Source organism: Camarhynchus parvulus, chromosome 10, assembly GCF_901933205.1.
Source record: "Camarhynchus parvulus chromosome 10, STF_HiC, whole genome shotgun sequence".
Taxonomy (NCBI): Eukaryota; Metazoa; Chordata; class Aves; order Passeriformes; family Thraupidae; genus Camarhynchus; species Camarhynchus parvulus.
In genome coordinates, this window is record NC_044580.1 from 19726522 (window position 1) to 19750859 (window position 24338).

At 50.4% G+C, this 24338-nt stretch overlaps 1 protein-coding gene across 2 annotated transcripts; it reads right to left on the reverse strand.

Annotated features, from left to right (window-relative positions):
- Nucleotides 1-5784: 5784 nt before the first annotated feature.
- Nucleotides 5785-23185, reverse strand: CASC4 (cancer susceptibility 4). Of its 2 annotated transcripts, XM_030955505.1 has the most exons (10): nt 22524-23185; nt 16828-16882; nt 15741-15843; nt 14619-14709; nt 13625-13769; nt 13319-13399; nt 12882-12980; nt 12112-12285; nt 9241-9408; nt 5785-6056 (listed from the first exon to the last, which is right to left on the reverse strand). In XM_030955505.1, the coding sequence occupies exons 1-10, from the start codon at nt 22848-22850 to the stop codon at nt 5983-5985; spliced, it is 1317 nt and encodes a 438-aa protein (XP_030811365.1). In that variant the 5' UTR covers nt 22851-23185; the 3' UTR covers nt 5785-5982. The 2 variants fall into 2 exon arrangements, with proteins under 2 accessions (XP_030811365.1, XP_030811366.1); XM_030955506.1 differs by lacking the exon at nt 9241-9408.
- Nucleotides 23186-24338: the final 1153 nt, after the last annotated feature.

A 24338-nucleotide genomic window follows, 5' to 3' on the forward strand; every position in this document is an offset into this window, starting at 1 on the left:
CGGCCGGGCGGGCGGAGGGGCCGGGCGGCGGCGGCGGGTCCGCGCTCCGGGCGCTCGGCGCTCAGCGCTCAGTCGCCATTTCCCGCCTACCGACCCGCTGCACCGCACCGAGGGACCCGGATGGCAGCGGGGCCGCCGCGCAGGCGCGCCCGGCCGGGGGAGGGGCCGGGCCGGGGCAGGCCGGGAAGGAGGGAACGGGGCCTGGCGCGGCGGCGGTGGCGGGAGCGGGACCAGCAGCGGGACGGAGAGCAGCGCCCAGCGCCCGCGGTGCCCCGGCGGAGGAGGCGCGGCCGCGCCGGGAGGTGAGGGGAGAAGGGGAGCTCTGAGGGGACCGCGGGGCGCGAGCGGGGCGGGGGCCGAGCGGCGAGCGCGTCCCGGCCCTGCCCGCCGCCCCCGGCCCTGCCCGCGGCCCCCGGCCCTGCCCGCGGCCCTCGGCTCCCGGCCCTTCCGGCGCTCCCGGGAGCAGCAGCGGCAGCGCCGGGCAGCACGCGCCGCGGACGGGCAGGCGGACGGACGGACGGACAGACGGGCAGCGCAGCCCCGCGCCGGCCGCCGCTCCGGCCGCTCTCTCCCCGCGCTCCCCTGGGCACCGCCGGGCGCTCCCCGGCTCCCGGCCCGGCCCTGCTGGCTCGCCCTCCGTCCCATTCGCCAACCGCAGGGCAGCGCTGGCTTGCGGTTTCGGTTGCTGTTTTAAGTCGCCTGTGGAGTGTGTTGTGAAGTTTTATTTCCGCTTTCTCTTTTTTTTCTAGGCAGCCTCTTTGTGTGAGAAATGCTGAGGATGCTGCGTGCTTTACTATTTGAAGGGCTTAATGAAGCAGCTTGGCCATCTCTTGCAGTACAGCAGCATGTAGTGAGGTTACATTTCTCATCTCAATGCTACTCAAGTTGGATTTCTTAATTTTTCTCTTGATGATCACTTTTACTTACCAGTCTTTGTAACAGAAATCAGTTCTCAAGTTCCCCTGTGTTATGACAGGGTAACATCTCAAGGTACTGGGCAGAGTGGAAGGTTTTTACAGGAGTATCTGGCATTCTCTAATTTAGCAGTGAAGAAACTTACACGGGTGTTGTGTTTCCTGGAACCTGTTGACTCCCTGCTTAGCTTTTGAACGTGGATCAGATTATAGAAGTCCCAGCTCTCTAGTCGCCTAAAATATTTATTGGCTTGTTAAAGAGAAGTACATCTGCTGCTGTGAAGCCAAGATTTGTTTAAGAATTCTGTCACAGGACTCTACTAGTCTGTCTTTAACAGAAGACACTATAAAGCTAATTTTACCATAGAAAAGAGGTTGTAGCAAGGCAGTGGAAACTCAATCAGAACAGGGAACCCTATTCCTTTAGAGCATTCAAGTATTTCTTGTGAATATTTTGTGAATGATCAGCTGTGAAAAAGGTTAGTTTGGGCATGTCAGAGCCTCATTAAGATGGTTTGGCAGTCCCTGAGGAGGAACCTGTATGGCAGGATAACTGTGTGATGTCTCACACTGTTACCCCAAAAGGACAGTCACTGATACTTAGAAAGTGGGACTTTTGGGAAATGGTGGGTGGAAATACTCAAGCCATGTAATTAAAATCAAACAAGCAGCCAGAGGAGCTGATCCAGCAAGATTCAAAGCAAGCAGGTATTTGTGTGAGCACCAGCATACCAAAAACACTCTGACAAGAGATCAAACGTGTGACTCAGGGTTCAGACTGATCTTTGTGGCAAAGAGAACTGCCCTTTTCTGTGTAACAGGATATCAAAATTTGTTTTTCACAGTGCCTTGTGCTCTCCTCGAGTTCCCTGGTGCTGAATTAGGGAGAAGGGGCTGGACTGGCAGGAAAGGGAATGTGGAAAATCACCTTGCTGATGGTGTTGCTGTGCAGGGAGGAGTGCAGAGGTCCCCTGCTGTACCCTGCTCGCCAGGGAGCACAGCCTCAGCCCCGTGTGGGCAGTGTGAAAACCCTGTGCTGGCACATGGAGCTCAGAATGTGTGTTTGGGCCAAAGAAAAGGCTGAGCTGGCAGCAGTGGGCTTCCCCTGGCCAGAGGATCTGGGCTCCTGAGACATTGGAGGAGCATGTTTGCTTCACTTCACAGAGACACTGAAGGGGAAATGTGCACTTGTCAGACCACTGCCCATTCCTGCACTGGGATCCCGACTGCTCCTGGAAGGCCATTCCTCAGGGTTTAGGATTTCCTCCCAGCTCTGTCCCCTGAGCCTTGCAGAGCCCTTTGCTCTGTGTTTATACACCATTTAAACTGATGTGCTCCAGAGTGAGCTCCCTGATGGTGCAGAGCTCATGTGGGCAGGTTTTTGCAGCATCTTCAGCTCAGGACTGGGTGGGATTTATTCCAGTTCCACTTTCAGTTTAACTTCAGCATCTGGCACTTCTCAGCAAATTCAGGAATCTTCTTTGGGTTTATATTATTTGGGTTACTGTTGCCCATTTCCAGTGTTTGCTGTCCCCGGTGCCTTTCTGAAGGGGATCAGTTCCATTGGATAGGTGACCAGAGTTGAGAGAAGCAGCTCCCAGGCTGTGCTGCTGCTCCATCCCCGGCGTCTGGGAGCCAATCTGGCTGTCCAGGAGCAGCTCCAGACTCCCTGTTCTCACTGCAGACACTCCAGCTGACAGCACCAGGGATTCATCTGCTCCCAAAGCCCACAGAAACATGGGAATGAGCCTTGTGTTTGATCTGGCACAGTGCAGCACTGGAGAGTGGCATGAGACATTCCTCCAGGGATGGAAATGCACAGCCACCAGTAGTCAAACCTGGTTTTGGGAAGTTCAGCTGTAGATTATCCATCCCAGTAATCCCAGTGTGGCTACACAGGGTTTTATATAGGTTGAGGAATTGGAGTATTATGGTTTCTATATCGGCATAAAAATGTTCAGGCATAAATATCATTACTCTGTTTCTGGCTGGCTTGAAAATTCCACTGCACTCTCATAAATAGGGAGAGATGGCCCCGGTTGGTTTTGTGGGTTTGTTTTCCTGTTTTATTTAAACTACAGAAATCTGGTCTCAGTGCTGGAGCCAGCTGGAACAGCAGGACACTGCTCCTCCTTATAAAGTGCCTAATCTCACATTTTCTAGTTCACTGCAGCAAGATTTGATCCCATCAAGTATTTCGGTCAGTCTCCTCAAGGAAGGGTCCCAGGTTACTTCAGCTGGAAGTTCCCTGCACAAGTGCCAGGTTACTGAAAGCTCCATGTATCTCCTGGAGCAGGGATTGCAGCTGGCAGATCTATGGCATGTGGAAATTCTCCTTAATAGGGATAAAGGAGAAAGTTTTCAGACAGAGAATTTCTTCAGAGATGTGTGTGTACAGGGAGATGGGTCCTGCTGAGAGCTCAGGACCTCCAACCACCACATGAATGAGCATCATTCAGTCCACTGTGCAAACTGTGAACAGGCAGTAAGTAGATTTATAGAGAAGAAAAGCTTTTGTACTTTCTGCATGTACTACTGCAGAACACTCAGTCACCAGCTCTTCTGTCCTGCAGGCTTTGGATTTCCCACTGTTGCTGGGCTTGCAAATATGAAAATGTAAAATGGTAACATTTAATAAAATCCACAAACCATTATCTTGTGTCTGTGTGTTTCTTGTCACTTCAAAGTATCTTCAGCTCTTCATGGCTATTAAAATGCTGAATAATATGAGGGTTTGTTTCAGCCAGAACTGGGTTTGACCTTTTGGCAAGATCCTGCCCATTAGTTTGGTTTTCCTCATTTTGAAATTAAAATGGGTTCACCAGTGATTCGTTGTTTTTGTGGGATCCATGTGACTTCGGGAAAGCTTTGGCAGAGTCTGCTTGCTGAAAACCTCCAAAACTGGGCAGCTAGGACTGGCTGGAGTAACTGGAGTTGTTTCTCTGCTGTTGGGTGGAGGTGCCTGCATTTCTGATACTGCCTGAACTCATCCCTCAGCCTTGGCAGTGGAATCTCAGCTCCCTGCTCCTTGTCTGAAATGCATTGCCACGTGGAGCCCAAGGGATTTGGAACTGGAGCCTCAGAGCCGGGATTGGGCGTGCTGGTTAAAACGTGGGCTGGCCGTGGCGGGAAGAGGCTTTGTTGGGTTTCTGCTGTGGGCCCAGAATGTGAGAGCCAGTTTGATTCCAGTCTCGCTGGGTGCTGAGGGAAGCAGCTGCTCGAGATCTGTCGGCGTTGTCTGTGCTCCATTGCCATGGCAACGGGAGCCGGCTCCACACAAACGGCACAGGGATGTCGGAACAGCATTTCAAAACAAACCCGAGCTGGTTTGTGCTCAGAGCCCGGGGGGCGCTGCACGGCCCGGCTGCAGGGGCAGCTGGGAGCCCACGACTGCATCTCCTGCTTGGAGAGGTGCTCCAGACCCCTCATCATCTTGGTGGCCTCCTGGACCCTCACCAGTAGCCCCCTTGTCCTTCCTGAGCTGTGGAGCCCGGGATTGAACACAATGCTCCAGGTGTGGCTGCACAAGCGTGGAGCAGAGTAATCACTCGGATGGAAAGAGGAAAAAAGAGAAAACATGGAATGCAAGAAAAAGAAAAGGCAGAGGAGGAAAAACATGGAGCAACCTACCTTCAGCACAGGAACCCAAGAAGGATGGTCCTGGTGATGGGCAGGGAAGGGAAAAGCAGCTGAAGCTGAGTACAGAATGGTCTCATGTCAACATTTCAGCAGTAGCTCTCTGTTTAGGGGTCTCCCAAGCTGTGCCGTGTGATGCTGCACTACTTTGCAGAACGTGGGGCTCAGCTGGAACCGGGACACGGCGCTGAGCTGGAGTTCTACTTTTTAAATGCAGAAACTGGGGGGAATATTTTTTGCCATTGACACTTGAAGTAATAATAAATTGTCTTAAAAACCCATAACGTAATTGTACAAGCATTGAACTTTATTTAAGAGGTTCACTGAGCTGCCAAGGAACAAACCTGACCCATTACTTCAGCCCAGCACCAGAGCACAGGGATGAGTTCAATCACCCTCACCAGGGCCATCAACCTGTGTCCACAGGAGCCCTTGGGGGAGCAGGGGGGACAATCCCCTTCATTCCCACCACTGCAGAGCAATGGAATCATCCCCATCAATTCTGAAAGTGAATACAGAATACAGAAAAGGGTCTGACTTACAGATCTGATGGAGGAAACCAAACTGTGGGATGTGCTGGGTGTTCAGGATCAGGGCAGCGAACTGGAAATGAACTGGAGTGGCTGGAGCTGGGATGGACACTCTGTGACAGCACACCAGCACCCACAGTGTGTTTACCTGGGCTAAGGCTGGTCCTTCATCGAGGGGCTGACACAGCTGCTGGACATGTGTGTCACTGACACACTTACCCTCTTTAACACAAAGATTTCCTACAAGCTGCAAATTATTTAAATCACCTTTTAAATCGAGCTATTAGTTGCACAACCTTTTTGGGATGTATCGAATTATTCAAGTCCTACTACAGATTTGCAGCTCTAGCTATGAGATGTGGTCACTGCACAGGAGTTCAGTGGGATGTGGTGCTGGATTGCAGTGAGGAAGGAGCAGTTATTGAACCATTCAGTTCCCAGTCCCTCTGACATTCCATTCTCACTGCTGTACAAACCCCAGCACTCGGGAGCAGCAGCTCTGCCACACAGGTGGGACTGTAGAAAAGGAGTTCTTGGCTGTACATGGCTTCCACAGTGGCTTTGTTACATCAGGTACAAACTGTACAAGTTCTCTGGGTTCCAAGTGTTCTAAGTGGCAGAAACAGTTCAGCCTGTGTTTATAGACTGGGTTTAAGTGTAGAGATTATTACAGGTAAGGACCAGGCTGAGTGACCAGATCCATGTAACAGCAAAGATGTGGGTTTAATACAACCTGCAACAGTACAAATATGTACATATGTACAGAGGGGGTCCTCTCCTCCTGCTGCTGAGCACTCTCGGCACTTGATCCTCAGCTTCCCTGGAAGCAGGAAACACTGGAGTAAAACAGGTCCAGTTTGCAGCACCTCAGGTTCCTGGGTTGAGCTCTCTGTGCCCGGGGCCTACAGGACCCCCTCGCTGAGGCGGGACTTGCTGTAGTCCCCCAGGTCGTTCTGCAGGTCTCGCTCCTCATCATCTGCAATTACACGTTGCAATTAGATCACAATTGAAATGCTCGGATCAGATCTGATATGGCATCACTGGAAAAACACCGAAGTGCAGTTCCCAGGACATGCTGCTGAAGGGCACAGCCCTGAGCTGGCCAGGGCTGGTGACAGGATGTGTCCAGCCCAGCTGTGAGTGCTCCAGGGGGATCTCTGGCTGCAGGGCAGCCCCACCTCACAGACTGCCTGACTGCACACACTGCAGCACTGTCACACCAGCTGCTGCCTTTGAGACTGCCTATCAAGCTTTCAAACTCCCCCACTAAAACCCAGCTCCTGCTCAAAGTCCCATGCCCAGAGCTGACACCATTCACAGAAGGTGGGAACCTCAGGGACTAGCACAGGGAAGTCACTGGGACCACTTCTTTACCAAGGGCCTCCTTCCTTCAAAAAGTGATAAGCCCTAAAACTTCCATTTGTTCCAACTAATAAGCTTTTCCTGCACCTCAGAGCTATTCCTTTCTATCAGGAAAGACTCTTGTTCACAGCAAAGGAAGCCCAAGTTGAGCTCTCCCAGCTCCACCTAGAGCTCTCCACACCTTCACACCCAGCTCCCCGGGAGCCAGGCAGGGGCCTGAGGTGCTGCTCCAGCAGCAAAAGGCTGGAGTTCACCTGAATGACACAGGTTTGTTCTGCAAGAAAGTGCCACCACAGCACCTGGATGTCCTGGAGTTACCCACCCTCCACCATCCAGCCACCACTAACAGACATTTTAGAAGCTGCCACCTTCAAACATCCCCTTGCCCTTCAGCATGTGCCTGAGGGCAGGAACCAGGCTGGTGCTGTCCTGCCCCAAGAACATCCCCCAAACTGGCTATTTCCCCTGGATCATTCCAATCTAAGCCTGCACATTCCTGGAGGCAAGAGAAACCATGTGGAATCCAGTGGCTTTGCAGCACATGCCACAGGCTTTGTTCAGCCTGATGCAGACCCAGGTGATGTTTACCTGACAGCTTTGAGACAGAAATTCTCGTTCCTTTTTTCCCCTCCCTAAACAATTATAACCACCCTCCCTTCAACACCCCCATTCTGCCCTCTCCTGCCCTGCAGACAAATCAGTACAAAGCCTGAAGCAGCCACTTTTTCTGGAATCCTACCCCTGGAAGCTCCACCAGCCACACTCAAATCACAGCTCAAGCCAACACGACAAATTAGTAAGGAACAACAGAACAAAGCTTGGGAAATGTGGTTTGAGGTAGTAACACATCTGCTCAGACCATCGCTTGGGAAGAAGCTTTCAGAAGTCACCCTTTAACCCTACGAGCTCTTAATCCAGTCTGTCTATACAGAGACAAAGAGGAGCTCATCAGGAGAAGGACCTTCCCCAAGTTCAAATTCCAAGCCACCAGAGCAGGGACCGTGCAGGGACCCCACCTGGCAAGGAAATGTTTGATGGGGTCACTGTCAGTCAGAGCTCTGTTTTTCCGAACACCACTCACACTGCAAGTTACACAAGCCCAGTCTCTGGGGTTTAACATTTTCTCACCACTTAGAGCTGTATCACGGCCACCCTTTCCAAAGAGGCACTGGGGAATGCTGCCCTTGTCAGAGCAGCTGTTCATGGCACCCCTGCTGCCTGAGCCACCAGCTCCCTCGTGAAGGCCCCACAGCCAGGTACTCACTGATGGAGCAGCACAGAGCTCTGTGCGATGGGGACAGGGACAGGGGGCTGCATCCCTGCCCCGTGTGTTGGCCACCTACGGTCAGGCTCTGCTCCCAGGGAACAAGGGACAGGACAATAGAAAGCAGCCTCGGGCTGTGCCAGGGGAGGGTCAGGTTGGATACTGGGAACATTTCTTCACAGCGAGGGCTGTCCAGAGCACCTGCACTGAGCGAGGCACATGGCACCACCAGCACAGACTCAGCCGCAGTCACAACCTCCACAGTTGCATCCTGAAGCCCAGGTAAGGAGCTGCTGCAGTGAGGAGCTGGGCAGGACCCACTGAGGGCTCAGGGACACACGGGACACCCTGCACTCCCTGCCCACAGCAGCCCAGCACCTCAGGGGCATGGCTGCCATGGCCCCAGCACAGACAGGAAAGTGCCACGGGAAGGGACACCTGCTACTGGACCAGGCTGCTCTGCATGCCCCTGTGCCCAGCTGCCAGCCCAGGGACCACCAGGTGTGACACAAACCCCTGCGAGTCCTGAGCACAAGGGGCACACAGCAGCCTGCAGCTGGAGCAGCAGGCACTGCAGCCCATTCACAAGTTAGTCAATTGCCACAGGTTCTGGTCCATCCCAATCCTTCATTTGTGCACGAGTTTCAAAGTGCCAGCCCAGCCCAGCCTGCTGACACTGCACTCAGCTGTATGCTCACACAGTCAGCTGCTTTCTACTGGCTTTGCCCATTCATTTTGCTTAGATGACAGTTAAACACAGCGCATGAAAAACCTCCAGCTAAAAACTTATATAACTTATGAGGGTGAAAATGAGGGGCCCTGTAGGATTTTTGTACCATTTCCTATTTTTCCCCCCCTCTTTATTTTACACTTCCATTTAACTGGAAATACTCTCTATGTTGACCCAACATTCTCACCCTACAGACATGGAGGCCTGTCCCAAATATCCCCCAAGAGCTGGATGGAGAAGGCAGACAAGGCAGGCAGAGGCAAGCGAGGGAGGCGATGCAGGAGCTGCATGCAGGACAGGGAATGGCCATGCACACACAGGTGTTAGGCAGCACTGGATCAGGAGCTCCGAGGTGGGTTAGCAAAACACCACAAGCCTGTTGAATCTGTGTATAATGAACAAAGGTTCACCTGGAATCACCACCTGAGGCCTCACTGCACACCAGCTCCAGGCAGGTGTGACAAGAGCAGGAGTCGAGTGACTTCATTCCTCTATTTGACAATTTAGCAATGTCAAGGCCCAAAGCCCTCCCAGCCAGGGGCCAGAGCTGGGGTAAAACCATGTCTGGAATTTAGAGTCTTGCTTTTCCTAGCAGGAGCTATAGACAACTGCAGTAAGGTGCCAAAATCCTCTCTCTCAAGACTTGCATTGCTCCTGTCCCACAGAGAGTGAGACCAAATTTCGAGCTTGTTTGTTCTGTCTGAGCAATTTGTGATCAGCTAAACCAGAGAGGCTTTACACAAATTCAACAAGTAACTCAGCATGGATTTATCACAATGGGATGGAGGTAAGGCCCAAGCTCACCTTGGACGTCTTCTTCTCCACCATCACCATCCTCTTCCTCATTGTAAGCCAGCTCGGCCTGTTTGTCTGCCTCATACTCACCCACGTTCCCATCATCCCCATTATAATCTGCCAGTTTAGAACCCTGCTGCGGGTCCACAGGGGATTCATTCTCATCAAAGAACCGGCCTGTGGAGTAGGAAAGGAGTGAGTCAGCAGCAGAGAGGAAAGAAACAGGGAGCTCCTACACGAGAGCAGATCGCAGGGGGAGGCAGTCGGGGTCTGTGGTAGATCCAGCTGGAGAGAAAGGGGGGAGAAGGGAGAGGGCTGGGGCAGGGCTTGAACAAGGCCGGTGGAGTGCAGGTGACACCTCCGTGTCACCCTCATGACACCTGACTGTCCCACACTCCTCTCTCCACGGGAAGGGCTGAGTGAGCGCTAAACAGCTCCACCTTGGATTGCCCACAGGCACCAACACAAGATTCCTCAAAAAGCACGAGAGCACTCACTCTTGGAAGGGTCAGTACCCAACTTGCTGAGGCCTGGCATTTTGCATACCCTGGAGCCAGCCAACACTGCCCGGGTGCCCTGCAGAGGGTGCCCTGCTGGCACGGGAGGGAGCCCAGCACAGGCCTGCCCTCACTGCTCAGCTTGGAAACTCTAGCTGCCTTTACACTCTGCTTCCCTAGCAAGCTGTAACCGTTTCCAAAATGCCCCAAATCCAGTATTTTCGTCTCCCAAAAAGAATGAAGAGTGGTTTCAGATCCTGAAACAATGCATGACAAAAATGGGAATCAGCTGGAAATACGGAATGAGCAGGCAATCAGCCAGGCACACGGTGAGAGATTACTGGTGTGATGTCAGCTCAGAGCTGGTGTTTAATGGGATACAGGGACATCTCCTCCAGCCCACTGCTGGAGGGAAGCAGCTCTGAGTCTGCAGAGGTCACTGGCCTGGAAGACTCTGTATAAACAGGAAAAATGGGATTAAAGTGTGATACAATTCCTGCACACTGGGCACCAAGGCTGCCGGGGCAGGTGATGATTCCCAGTGCAAGCAACTAATGGAGAAGTAAAAGTGGTGCATGATTTCAACATCAGGATTAAAAATGGACAGATGTGGAAGTAAAATCATTCCCCAAAACAAGGTGTATGTAAAAACTAGGACAGAAGCAGTACCATCCTGCTTTCTCTGTATGGGGGAAAAGCAGCAGAATCACACCTAGCACAGCTCAAACATACTGGAGCACCAGTTTCAGGTATTTTCATAAAACAAGCAAGAAAAACACCCACGATCTGTTTAGAAATCCAAAGTTCCATACATTATTCATTGCCTGTTCATGTCAAATGGAGTGATCCTGTTGGTATTTCTGACACTGTATTATATATAAAACCCAGGTAGGACAGTGGGACTGGCACATGTTAAACCCAAACTGAGCCATGGAAGACAAGGGCATGTACTCAACTTCCAGCAAAACCAGCCCGTGGGTAGCCAGAGACACTGGGACAAATGGATTGAAGTTGACAGAAGGAAAGGTTGAAGTTGATGAAGAGATCCCAGGAAATGCAGCAGGCCCACAAAGGCTACAGACTGAGCTCAGGGAGCACAGTCAGTCTGGTGAGCCCATCCAGAGCCACCCCTGCCATGGCAGGGACACCTCCCACTGTCCCAGGCTGCTCCAAGTCCTGTCCAACCTGGCTTTGGACACTTCCAGAGATCCAGGGGCAGCCACAGCTGCTCTGGGAATTCTAACCCAGCCCTTGTCACCTTCAGAGGAACAATCCCTTCCCAATCTCCCATCCATCCCTGTCCTCTGGCAGTAGAAGCCATTCCCTGTGTCCTGTCCCTCCATCCCTTGTTCCAGTTCCTCTCCAGCTCTCCTGGAGCCCCTTTAGGCACTCCAAGGTCTCCCCAGACTCTTCTCTCCTCCAGGCTGACCAGTCCCACTCTGCACCCTCTGCTTCACAGCCCTCAGTCACCAACACCAGCCAGGCACCTGCCCACGGTGGGAGCTGCAGAGCTGTGCCACAGCTAGGCCAGAGCTGGGCTCCTCCATACCAGGGGTGAGTTTGTCACCAATGGAGCTCTCTGAACAGCCACTGACCATCAGGACAGACCCTTACACAAACCTGGATTAGCTATTTCCTTCCATGATAAAGTCTCTCCCTCATTGCACCATTAAAACCTACAACCAGAGTTATTCCAAAGAGAAGAGACAAGTGGGGACAATTCCCGACTCTCAGGTAACCCCTCAGAGCCTACAACGGAGACATTTCCTTCCCAGCTCCAACTACCCCCATCATTTCATCCGTGACAAGGGAAGAGACAATCCTTTAACAAACTCAACCACTGAAATAAGAAGCTCTCACTCCAGAAGTTTCTTCCAGAAGCTGCTTTGATAAAATAAGGAGCCTTGCACACCTCAGGATACACACAGTGGAAGCCAGGCCTGTCCAGGTTCTGTGACAATTTGTAATACACTTTTTCCTTCTCCACAAAGTTCTATGAGTGATATTAAAACAACCAAAGTTTTCTCTGAATTTGACTGAATTCCTACAATACTGTCCAAGAAGTGTATTGAAGTCAAGTAATAAAGTAACTCAGCATCCTGCATGTATCAAAGTTCTGACTTAACCAATTTAACCGTGCAGTAATTTCCAAAAATATCTTAAATTACAATAAGGAAATAATTTTTAAAAATAACTGGATGTACGTGTGAAAAATAACACATTAAAGCCTATCTTTTACCCAGGAACACATTAAATTCCTTCTCAGACTTCCTCTCTGAAGCCACCCTCTGCAATGGTCCCCATTTTCCAGACAGGTACTTACACAGGTAAAAAATGAAGAGATTTTTTAATATATTGAGGTGTGTGATATTGGCCAACTTACTTTGCTTAATCTTCTGCAAGTCGCTAACTCGGCTCTTTGGGATTTTTATCTGGTCTGGCTCAACCTTGTGCTCTTTCCGGGTTTCCACATTTTCTTCAAAATTCAGGTGCTGGAGAGAATTTGGAGGGATCTGCTTGGCAATGTCAGCGTTTCCATCACTGTCACTGGGCAAACCTACAACGTTGAAATGGGAAGTTACACTCTGAATTTTAGCAGGACAGGACTGGAACAAGCCACCTGCAGTACAGGCATCACCTGATATTTTCTGACCTTGATCAAGCACAGAGTTTATTTTCTTTGGGTTTGTTTCTTCTAACTGCAATTCCTCCAAACCCTGTCACTGCAGGTCTTTAGGTTCTCAACTCCTAAACCTTCCCCATGTCACCCTCAAGTGAGCTGTTCCCAGGGACAGGAGGACACTGAGCAGGCAACAGGAACATCTGATTGTGGCTACCAAGAGATCAACAACCAACCCCCGAGGGGCTGGTGCAGCCCTAATTAGCACCCTAAGGGGAACCCTCATCTCAATTACTCTGTCCACTGGAGGAATCTTGACACACTGATCTTTGAAAGTTCTAACTCTAATTTAGGTGTGATTGGTCAAAAGGCTCAGAAATTATTGGTTTGGAGAATACAAGAAGAGATCATACAATAGCAGCCCAAGTACCTCAGCCAGGTGAAAACACAGGCTTGGATCCTGCAGAAATTTATCCTTGGTTTTCTTCTTGTTACCAAAATATAGTCCCATCACCTGCTAACAGGAATTTTACCTGGTGCAAGGTTTGGAGCATGGGGCTGTTCAGTTGGAAGATTGATAACAGGCTGATGACCTTCACTTTTAGGAGCTGAAATAAGTGGCCTCTTTAAAGCTAAAACAGAACACAGGGACAAAAGTATTAACGTGAAACAAACACACTCTTTACCTGGTCTTGCTCTAACAATCCTGTAAACTTCTATTTTTTCATAATTTTCTTAATGAAAATATAAAAGGTAAGATTTTAGGAGGGGCATTATCCAAAACATTCCATTTTGAGAATTCAAACCTCTAAGGCACAGTAGAAATGATCTGATTTTACACCCCACTTGAATTTTATTACCACAGAGAGATTTTAAAAGCCTGCACTCACTGTGAACCACATGGTGTTCACACACAACATCTACATCACCAAGACCCAAATGTGAAAGAATGAAGAGTATTTCTCCTAACCAGTGGGAGTATCTTCAGCTTTAGCAGGGTCATTATCTTCTATTTCAGGCATGCCTGCATCTCCTCCTGGTTTGATTTTCTCTGCAAGACAAGAAAAGGATATTCCGCCTTACTAACCCTTCAGTCTGAACTGTGAATTCCCCTCTTGTGGAAAGCTCTAATTTAGAACAATCACTGCAGCTAATCAATGTACCTGAGCCAAACAATTCCTCCCTCTGCTTCAGAGAAATGCACAGTCTGGAGGCTGGCAAAGGATGCAACCCAAGTGGCCCATTCTCTATCACAAATGCCCAAAGAAGGAAATACCTTTGCCATTTGCAACATGTTCTGAAGGCTCCTCATTCTTCACTATGTCTTTATCTTCCACCTCTGCAACCGCCTCAGGTATTGCCTGGTCACCATTGCTGGGGCTGACTGCAGTGTCTTTACTAGACTGAACTTTCTTCGTGGCCTGTTAGAAAAAATAAGGAGACAACATCAAACACTTCCCTGGAAATTACCAATAAACATCCTCAAACTCAAGATTACTTTGGGTCAGCAAAACTGCATTTATGAATTCAGTGATCACCAAAGCAAAGAGAAGAGCACTCTATGCACAAAGCTGGACCCTGGAAACACAACTGGACAGAAAACACTCATCACAGCACAGCTACAGCACATTTCTACTGCCATACACAGGTGTGAAGCACAACAAAACCAGGTTAAGGTAACATCAGCCATAAGCCTCAGATCAGAGCCTTGAAACAATTCTGGACTGTAGAGAAGATGTGACAAACTTGCTCTCAGTCTGCCCTATTATTTGAGATGTTTATAGATGAAGTAAGGAAACAAAATGTTAAGCATCTGTTTGCAGGAAAGAGGCCCAACTTCTACTGGCAGCCTGCTTGATGTAATCACACCCTTGATAGCATTCCAGTACCATCACAATTTGCATCACATTAGCACCTCAGGCCTCGGCAGAGCTCAGGCTCCCTCTGCAGTAACCTGGGTAAGGCTGTGAGAACACAGATCCCACCCTTGGGAGCTGAACAGAGATATCCATGTTACAGGCAACAACTGAAATCCTCAGCAATGACATCATGGAGCAAGGCTGCAGCACAGCAAAGAATTTGGCCTCAGCTTCCAGCTCAGTCCACTGGGTGAGACAGCAGGCAGATTTCTTACACTAACACCCACTTAGGGCTGCTCAGGGGGATACTGAACACAAAGTTGGGGAAGAAATGTCCCAGGCCTCCACATCTCTGAGGCAAACAGCAGGCTTTGAGCTCTTCTCATTCAACACAAACTTTTTTGGCATTACCTTTTGTTCCCGAGCAATTTGGTCCATTAATTTCTTGATGTTCTCTTCATGCTGCAGTCTCATTTCCTTGATCTGCTGCCCACACTGCAGGCTTGAGGAGAAACACACCATTAGTTACACTTCATTTGTTGGATCTGCTCTCCCACAAATAAAATAAGGGGGAAAATATGAAGTGGCACAAAAAGCCAAACCTGAGCTATAACTAGAATAGTCTGTCCAAGAAGCCTGGCCCTGGTGTGTATATGGAGTGGGAATGGACTGAATACAGTAAGAAAGCAGAGCTGGAAAAAAATAGGCACAGAGCCGAGAAAACAGTAAAATAAAGAGAATGGCCTTGAATATACTTCCTCCAGAAGCTGGAATGCAACCAAAAGGTCAAGCTGCACAGCTAATCTGTCCACAAATACAAATTCTGCTGGGAAAGTAGCACATCTCTCCTGGCTGTCAACAGAGAAGGTGCACGAGTGCCACTATCAGTTACTGCTCCCAACTCAAATAACACCATCTGAATACACAGCCAGCTGCCCCAACTTCCCCAGCAAGCCACAACATCAGCCCAATCACCAAACCTCCCATACCCACAAACTCTCAGCATAGCACAGAACTTTATGTGTGTAAAAGTTTCAAACGCTTTCTCAAGACTTAAGTGTTCCTCACTCCAGGAGTAGTTGTTCTCTCCGTTTCTCTATCATCAACTGAAAGGGCTGAAGTCAACTTAAAATTTCAATCTACACAAGGTGCTTTCAGCTTCAGCTGAAACAAATGAAACTACACTGCTAGAAAGGCAGCAATTAACAACACTGGTGACACAGGACTTGTCCTTTAGACTCCTTCATGTGTTAATGAACTAAATCTCCATGTTATAAAAAATACATTGACTTAAATATGCAGAACGATTCCACTAAGTCAAGATTCTCCTTAGCTCCTATCTCATGTTGGGGGAAGGACTACAACATCACAAAGAACTTGAAAGTCAAACAGTCAGCTCAGGTGCATCGCCAAGCGAGCACACTCGTGTTTGACAATTAGCAGACACGAGATTAATTAGCACTTTTTAGTAAATACAGGTCCCCCTTACACACACACACCAGACTGCAGCTACCAAGACTCCTGAGGACATACCTGTCATACTCCAGCCTCCTTGTCAGGTACGTGCTGTTCTTCTTGTACTCGTGCAGCTGATCTTCCTGGCGGATGAACTCCTGCCGTAACTCTGCCAGTTGTTCTGGGCCAAAAGAGCAAAACCACCATGAATACAGAAAGATAAGAAAAAATGCCCCATGGCAGATAGCATTTCCAATATTGCTAAGTCAGAAATTGCTCAAGTTTCATGTCTAGACATACTTTAAAGATTCTTAAACCAATTTGAAGAAGATGCTACTTTACTCATGTATGCCAGATGGCAGCATGAATTACAGGCAAATTCTTCTGATGCTATGCCAATCTCCCTAAGTGTTTCTGCACCTTTGCATTCAGAAATCTTGCACAACGCTATTTCCCTTATCTGTTGGAAATGTCCATAATTTCCTGAATGGCTCTGTCACTCTGAGTAACACTGAAGTGCTGCCAAGTTGCTCCAGGCAGGATGCTCAAACACTGCTTGCGGCAGCGAGTGTACAAAAGGAGGCACCTTTCTGCTACCCGTAAAGCCAACACGGATTTCCTGTCTTCACAACTGCTCTAGAAGTTCTCCCAGCTCCTCAGGCTAGGAATAATGAAGCTCCCTACTATTTTAAGCTGCAGCTACGTGGATACAGGCAGAGTCCATGTGTGCTGTGTGCAGGCATGTTCAGATGTGATCAGGTTCTGGCTCACTCTGAAGTGCTCTGAATACAGCAACACCCTAGGCATTATAATCATGTCTGTACAGAACTGCAGAGATGTGTCCTGGACCTTTTCTAATGCAGCATAACCATCACAGTGTTTCTGATCAAACTCTACTAAACTGCATGTTTGGCGATGAAAATGATTCTACTGTCTTGTAACTCAGCAGTGCCAGAACACACATCCTTTCTGCAGCAAGGTGAGAGCCAGCTCTGCACTTACCCACACCAGGTAACAAACACAGTGAGATTTCACATTATGAGAAATGTGAAATTATGAGTTCCAGCATCACCAGATCCTTCATTAATACTGCATTCTGCAGCACCTGGGCAGTTAAAATGCACAACTTCAGCCTGCCAAATGAGTTTGGCCATGAATCCCTCACCCTTTAGCCGATGTATGTCTGCCATCTGATACGAGATGTTGTTCTGCAGCTTCATCTGGAAGGAAGAAAAGGTTGGATAAATACAGGTGACCAGAAGGTTGGGGAGGGTTTGGGCTGTGAAGATTCAGGTGTGTCTGTTTGCTTGGTGAAGCAACATATGGACGGGATTATCAGAGTGACGTGCACAAAGTTCCTGTAAACCCAAGAAATGTGTGTTTAGTGAGCGTAGGTGACATCACCAAACTAAACACTGTGTTCAGGCTTTGCTAACAAAGGCTTATGTTTTAATTCCAGAACATATTTATATCAAAAGAACTAGATTGTCTCAACTAAAATAAACATGCTGCATCCTGATATTGCAAGAGGGACAGTAAACAGACAATGGCAAAGCACAGGTGGATAAAAATAAATACAGCATTAACAGCAAAACCAATTGTTACCTAAGATATATGATATAATAGAATTGTTATATTTAAATAGATCTTTTATATGTTGCTATCTAACACCCTAACACACATTTTATTTTGAGAGAGAATCTCACACCAGTAAACAACGACAGCTTTTAATTTGGCATTTTTAGTAAGGAAAAAAATAATTACAGTAAGTAAGAAATGCACCTACACAAAGTCCTGAAGTAAAGATGCTTTGTTTTGTCATTACATAAAGACAAAAACCAGCAGGAACAAAGAGAAAGATTAATGTGTGGAATATTCTGAAAAAGCAGGTAAAAAATCCTTGCCCGCCCTCAGGCACCTCGGGTGCTATGGCTGTTTTTCTTGCAGTTCCACAGTGATACAAAGGGTAACTGCGGGAAGGTGCTGAGCAGGGCTGTCACGCATGGGTGACAAGGTCAGCATCACCTCTGGGAACAGCACACTGCAGTGCCAGCACAGCCCCTTGGCCAGGACATGGTGGGACACACATGGGGACACACCTGGACACAGGGGCTGTTTGAGTTCCCCCCACAGTCCCTGAAGTGTCTGTGTCAGTCACCTCTGTTTCCTGTCAAAACACCCCAAAACACACCTGCCCTGTCTTTAGGACTTCCTCCCTGCATCCGAGCCTTCCCTTTTATCAAATTATTCATTCTTTATTTCCCACTGTGGTTTTGTTGTTACAAAAGCACTCTGAGCAGGCGGATGCCTTTGTCCCGTGTGGGTATGATCAGGCATTCCTGCCCTGGCCCTCCAGCCATGCAGGAACTGCAGCGATGGTGCTTTGCTGCAGCACAGTGCACATGGAACATCCCACAGCCCTGGGCACACAGCAGAGGCTCCTTGGGCAGCAGAGCTTTTGTGCCAGCCTGCAGGATCCTGGCTGTCCCTGCCAGCAGGGCACTGCAGGACCCTGCCTCACCCCTGGAGCACAGGCAAATCCTGACCCATGCCCAAAACGAAAGCCAAGAGGGTTCTAGGGCCTGGAGAGGCACCACCACAGCTCCCACCAGGACACAGCACTGCTTCACAAGGCTTTTCCCACAAAAAAGAAAGCAAGCAGAGCTGGATAATTCCAGGGACAGAGCAGAAAAACCAGTAAAATAAACAAAATGGCCTTGAACTTATTTCCTCCAAACCCTGGAACGTAACTGAAAAGTCCAGCTCCACAGTTAATCTGTCAGCATTTATTAATTCCACCAGGAATGTGATCTTGAGGTAACCTGAGCCCTCTGACCGAGGGACAAAATTACTCCTCAAAGGGACACTTTGGAGCCTCCTGGCACGTCAGAGCCACGTTTGTCTCATGCTCTGCCCACCGAGGCATTCAAGGCCCCCTTACAGGATGCACAAAGCAGCATCTCGCCAGGGCCAGCCTGAGTAGGACTTGTAGAGGTTCACTTCAAATGCACAACTGGCCCTGCAGTGGGGACACACAGGGAAGGGAACACACAGGGCAGCAGAAGACACAAGTCACCACCAAGCCTCTCCATCCACTGGGCACCCACCATGCCAGCTCCCCCTCCAGCAGGGGACAGGGGAGCAGGTACACCCAGTGATCCGCTGTGTGAATGAACAAGTATCTCCCCCACTTGCAAAACTACAGGCAATAATCATATTTTCCTGTATTCCACTCAAATGCAGTTGTTTCCCAGAACCCAATAAATCTGTGAACAAAGGAGATCTTGTGTTCAGACCCTCATCTTGGAGAATTCCTCACACACAAACCCTTCCCACTGGCTCTTGCTGATCCCATAACCATGTGCCTGGCTGGGGGAGGGCTGCTGTCTGTGAGCAGGAGCTGCATGGGAATGTGCAGCACTTTTATCACACAATCTTTCCTTTTGGTGATTTTGAGTTTCAGAGAGAAGTGACAGAATTTATATCCAAACCAGCTCAGCTGACAGCAAATGTCCCTCATCTGAAGGACAGAAAAGGAGGAAGCTTTTTTATGATTCATGGGATCTGTTCCACCTACACACGCAAAACCCACAATCCATGAGCCATGGCGCAGGTCCAGCTCTTCCTTGGCCCCATCCTCCTTTGGTCTAGACCTATTTGTATTGCTGAGCTGTCAGGGGCTCCTCGGGGCCTTTCCAAGCACTCGGGATGGAGAAAATAAACCCTCTGCAGCCCAATGAGCCCTGCACAGGAAAAAAACCCACCAGAAATCCTATGCATGGTCATGTGGCAACCCTCCAGTGAATCCTGAGCTGTGAATCTTGCGGTGTAACAACTCCACATTGCTGCTGTCAAACTACAGCTTTGCAAACTGGGGAGTTACCAAGTTTTGGCAACAAAGAGCAGACCCAGCTGCTGCTGCTGGGGATGTTTGACTAAGCAGTTCATCCCAAGCATTTCTGGGCAGCAGGTAAGGGCAGGGCAGTGTTGCACAGCTGGCACGGCCAGCAGCAGGCAGGGAATGAGAGGTGCTCTGTGCACTGGGCGCCTGCCACCTGGAAGCTCTCCACCAGAAACTGCTGCCAGTCCCACGGCAGCATGTTCACAGCAAATGGATGTGCTAAGCTATGGAAAAACCCCAAACCCAACGGCATGCTGCCAAAAACCCATGGAATACCCAGGGAGCTGGTGCTACCTGAGCATGCAGCACCTGCCCAAACTCCAAGGTAGGCATTACCCCTGCTGGCCTCTCACAGGGCGCTTCAGTAGAGACCTCCTTGTTTGTTCCAGGTCCAACAGACCCGCAGGGGTTCACCACAGAAGGGGAGAATTCCCAAAAATTCATGTTTTCCTGTTTCCTTTTAAACACAAGACACTGATTCACACTCCCATATTTGCTCCCAAAAGCAAACATCACCCTGGTGCAGTGATGGGCTCGTTCCACAAGCAGGGGACAGAGGAGAGAGCCAAGGGTTTGGCCTTGACTCCAGAAATCCCTGAGCCAAGAGCAGGCTGCTGCAGAAACCAGGGAAAGGCACTTGATTTATGTGACCACAAAGCAAAGAACCTCAGCTGAGGACAAAGGAGCACAAAGCAGAACTGACACTGAGACTCTTCAAATGAGTTTTCCCTAAAATGAGCCTGAATTTGTTGTGATCACTTGATACCAATGTTGGGGTTTTATTTCAGCTTCTGCATTTCACAAACGGACTAAGATCACAGGTAGTGAGCAGATGGGTCAGACAGACTTGCCAAATTCTATTTTGAGAGGAAAAAAATATTATTCAAGCCTTTTTTGGTCAGACACTTTATATCTACTACTGCTTCCTTGTGACAGACTTTCATTCTCTAAAACAAAGCTTTACTCTCTACTCTCCCAGAAGCAGTAGTCCTTAAAAAAGTCATTTAAAGGGTTTTAGGAAAACAATAAACATTGTTGCCACTGAGAAAAGACAGTGGCTTACATGGGAGGAAAAAAGGTCAGTGACTGGTTTTTGATAAAATCCTGCCCTTCTGGCCTCTTAGGGCACTCTGAACATTTTGAACACAAGAGAGAGGATGTTCAAAAGCTAGGAGCTCACAGGGTCCTAACTGGCAGCTTCTGGAACAAAGAAGGAAGACTCACGGCACGCGCTGCAGGCAATTAACACTAAATTTGATTTGGGAGGTGTGCTGGGCAGGTTTCTCTGGCTGCCCTCTGGCTCTGTCCTGTGCAGTGTCACACTCAGAGCGTCCAAAGCCCAGGCAGATCTCGGGGAACAGCAGAGGGTGGGCAGGCAGGGGCAGCCAGCAGCAGCTGCTCGTGCCCCATGGCTCCAGTAACCAGTGCTGCACCCAGCTCAGACCTACATCTCCTCCCCCAGTGTCCTGCAGGAACACATCACAGAATTCCAAAATAAAACCAATTCCTCGCATTAAAAGCACACACGCAGCCCAGTAACTGATCCCAGAATCCCTGAGGCTGGAAAAGCCCTCCCAGACCATCCAGCCCAACTTGTGCCCGATCCCCACCTTGTCACTGCCCAGAGCACTGAGTGCCACACCCAGGAATTCCCTGCACACCCCCAGGGATGGGGACTCCAAACCTCCCTGGGCAGTTCCAGTGCCTGACCACCCCTTCCAGGAAGAAATCCTTCCCAAACTGTGCCTGACAGCTTACCGGAATCCTGCCAGGGCACTTTTACACCCACAGGCAGTGACACTAACACACCAAACAAGCTGATTGCCCTTTTGCAGACAGAAGGGAAAGTATCTTGGCTAAACCCCAACTGCTTTAGAATCACTGAATCACTGAGGCTGGAAAACACCTTTAAGATCATGGAGTCCATGTCATATCCAACTGGAATTTTCACTGCAATCTAAGGAAAAATAAAAATTAAAAATATGCTTGCTGAACAACCAAAGGGCTTAGTTTTAATGGCTCAGTAAGAAACATTAACACAAACTTAATCAGTTCAAGGGAGTCTAATTCTGGAACGTGATGTGTACACATTTGGCTTTTCTGTGACAACTCAATGCATTTTCTGAGGCTGCTCATCCAATGTGCAATAAGAAAGGGCCAGAAAAACAAACCTAGCCAGCAATAACCCTGGAGAGTGTGGCATTTCCATAAATCCCACTGTGAGAACAGTGTTCAATGAGCAGAGAGGTGACCTGCATGCAAATACACCCCACACGCCCCCTGAGCAGGACTTGTGTGCTGAGCCCTGTGAACTTCCCCGTTCAGGACAGTTATGAAAGCACAACAGTGAAAGTTGAACCATTCACTCATCTTCCACAACAAAAGAAATCCCCAGGCCACCCCCACTGAAAGGGCCAGCTGAATTTTCAATGAGCTTGGCTTCTCCAAGCCAAGGAAAATGACACGTTAGTCAGCAGCAGGGTTGTTTTGTTTTTTTTTTTTCTCTCAAGTACACGCTGGCAGCATAAAAATCAGAGTGTGCTGTACCAGGCATTCCAAGAGGCAAGCTCAGAGTGCTACTGATCACCAGACTGGTTTCATTTCCCTTGAAACTGTAGTTTTTGGGTCTTGTTTCTTGAATAATCACAAAAGATCAATCAAATATTCTCAGTAGAGACAGAAAGCTAAAAAACAATAAGTAAATTTGAAACAGCCGTCTGGAAACGAGCTATCTCTCGGGATTTCATTGTTCACAGGACATCTCAAGCTCTTTTTGGGGACGTTTTCAGAAAACAGAGAGCGCTGCAGCTGTCCCAGCAGCACCAGACCTGAGCCTCGGGGCCTCGGTTCCCTGCCGGGCCGCAGAGGCTGCGGGGACACCTTGGGCAAGCAAGGACCGGCAGTGCCCCGGCTGAGCCGCCCCGCAGGGCACCGGGAGCCCCCGCCGCCCCAGCCCTTACCTTGCCGTCCTCGCAGCGCTTCACCTGGCCGTCCCTGGCCTGCAGCTGGCTGCTCAGGTGGCTGTAGTCCGCCTCCTTCTGCTCCAGCTGCTTCCTGTGCGAGTCCACCTTGCCCAGCAGGTCCGAGTTGCGCCGCTCCAGGCGGCCCCGCGCCACCTCGGTGCGCTGGGCCTGGCTCTGCAGCTCGGCCAGCTCCTCCCGCAGCAGGGCCTGCCGCGACGCCGCGTTCCAGCAGTGGAAGGCGAGCACGGCGATCACGGCCAGCAGCGCCACGAGCACCAGCGAGGGCAGGCGGCCGCCCCGGCGGTTCGCCCCGAACCCCACCATGGGGGAGGCCGCGGGCGGGGGCTTCAGGCGCAGCGGGGAGGGCGCTCAGGGGGCCCCGAGCGTGCGGGGGATGTGAAGGGAAGGGGATATGCTGAGCGGGGGAAGAGGGAATGACCGGGGGGAACTGGGGGCTCCGCGGGGGGGAGGGTGTGAGGCGGGGGGTGAAGAAGGGAAGAGGCCCTGAGGGCAGCGGGCTCGGGGAGCTGGGAGAGAACGGCGGGAGGGAAGAGCCCGAGGGGAGCGGGCGGTGGCCGGCAGGGCTGTGCCGGTGCCGGTCCAGCCGAGCCGCCGCCGCCGCCGCCGGGCCGTGCGGGACCCACCGGCCGAGCCGCCACCGCGGCGCCCCGCCCGCCGCCCGCCCCTTGCGGCTCTCGCGAGAGAAGGCCGCGGAGCGCTCGCGAGAGCCCGGCCCCGCCTGCCCTGAGGCGGCGTGTGCAGGGCGGCGCGGAGGGGAAACGCTAAAGGACATTAAAAACCTAGCGGTGTCACACCGTGCCGTGCGCGGGGAAACGCTAAAGGACATTGAAAACCTGCCGGTTCACACCGTGCCGTGCGCGGGGCAACGCCTCACAGTCACATCCCCAATGCCCAACCCGGCCTTGGGCACTGCCAGCGATCCAGGGGCAGCCACAGCTGCTTTGGGCACCTGGTGCCAGGGCCTGCCCACCCTCCCCGGGAACAATCCCTGCTCAACATCCCATCCATCCCTGCCCTCTGGCCGTGGGAAGCCTTTCCGTCTTGTCCTGTCCCTCCATGCCTTGTCCCCAGTCCCTTTCCCGCTCTCCTGGAGCCTCTTTAGGCCCTGCAAGGGGCTCTGAACCCTTCTCCAGGTGAGTACCCCCAACTCTCCCAGCCTGGCTCCAGGGCAGAGCACACTGCGGCAGGAGCCTCACGGGCTTCTCAGCCCCACACATGAGAGGTGTTTCCTGAGGAACAAAACGCGTCCTCAGGCGTGGATCATTCGTTTTATAAGAAACTCTGAGATAACGCATGTGCTCCGGCACAGAATCCTTTACACCCCGTTAATGTCACGGTGCCACTGGTTCTCATAGGGGAAAATGGGACACAGAGCTGGGCTGGAACATGGAACCTGAAGTAAATAGGGCAGGAGATCTTTCCCCTTCTTAATACCTTTATTAAAAGCGGGCAGCTTGGGTGGGAAAAACCGACGGGTCGCACTCACGGCCCCGCTGCGGCTTTCAAGGAGCGGCAGGCAGGGGAAAGTGCGCAGCTTTGTCCGCTGGTCTGGGAGCAGAGCTGAAAACTCCGTCCTCTCGGAGCCCGCAAGGGTTTCTCCCTTCTGCCTTTGACATTCAAGGTCCTCTTTCTAGCCGACATCTTTAGGTTAGGGTGAGGGGTAAAAAGGGTCTTAGTGGACACTGGATTCTGTTCCTCACGTGTAGACATCACTTCGATCCCTCAATTTCGTGTTGGCTCGTTGTTTTTAGGGGTTTTTGCTGGGTTTGGCGAGGGGCTTCTTCATTTGCA

Excerpts from the sequence above, each read along its gene's own strand:
- CASC4 (XM_030955505.1), bottom strand. The coding sequence starts at position 22,850 with ATGGTGGGGTTCGGGGCGAACCGCCGGGGCGGCCGCCTGCCCTCGCTG. Across the intron at positions 13,400-13,624 it reads ACATGTTGCAAATGGCAAAG|AGAAAATCAAACCAGGAGGA; the intron begins GTATTTCCTTCT and ends CTTGTCTTGCAG. Across the intron at positions 12,981-13,318 it reads AGCTGAAGATACTCCCACTG|CTTTAAAGAGGCCACTTATT; the intron begins GTTAGGAGAAAT and ends GTTCTGTTTTAG.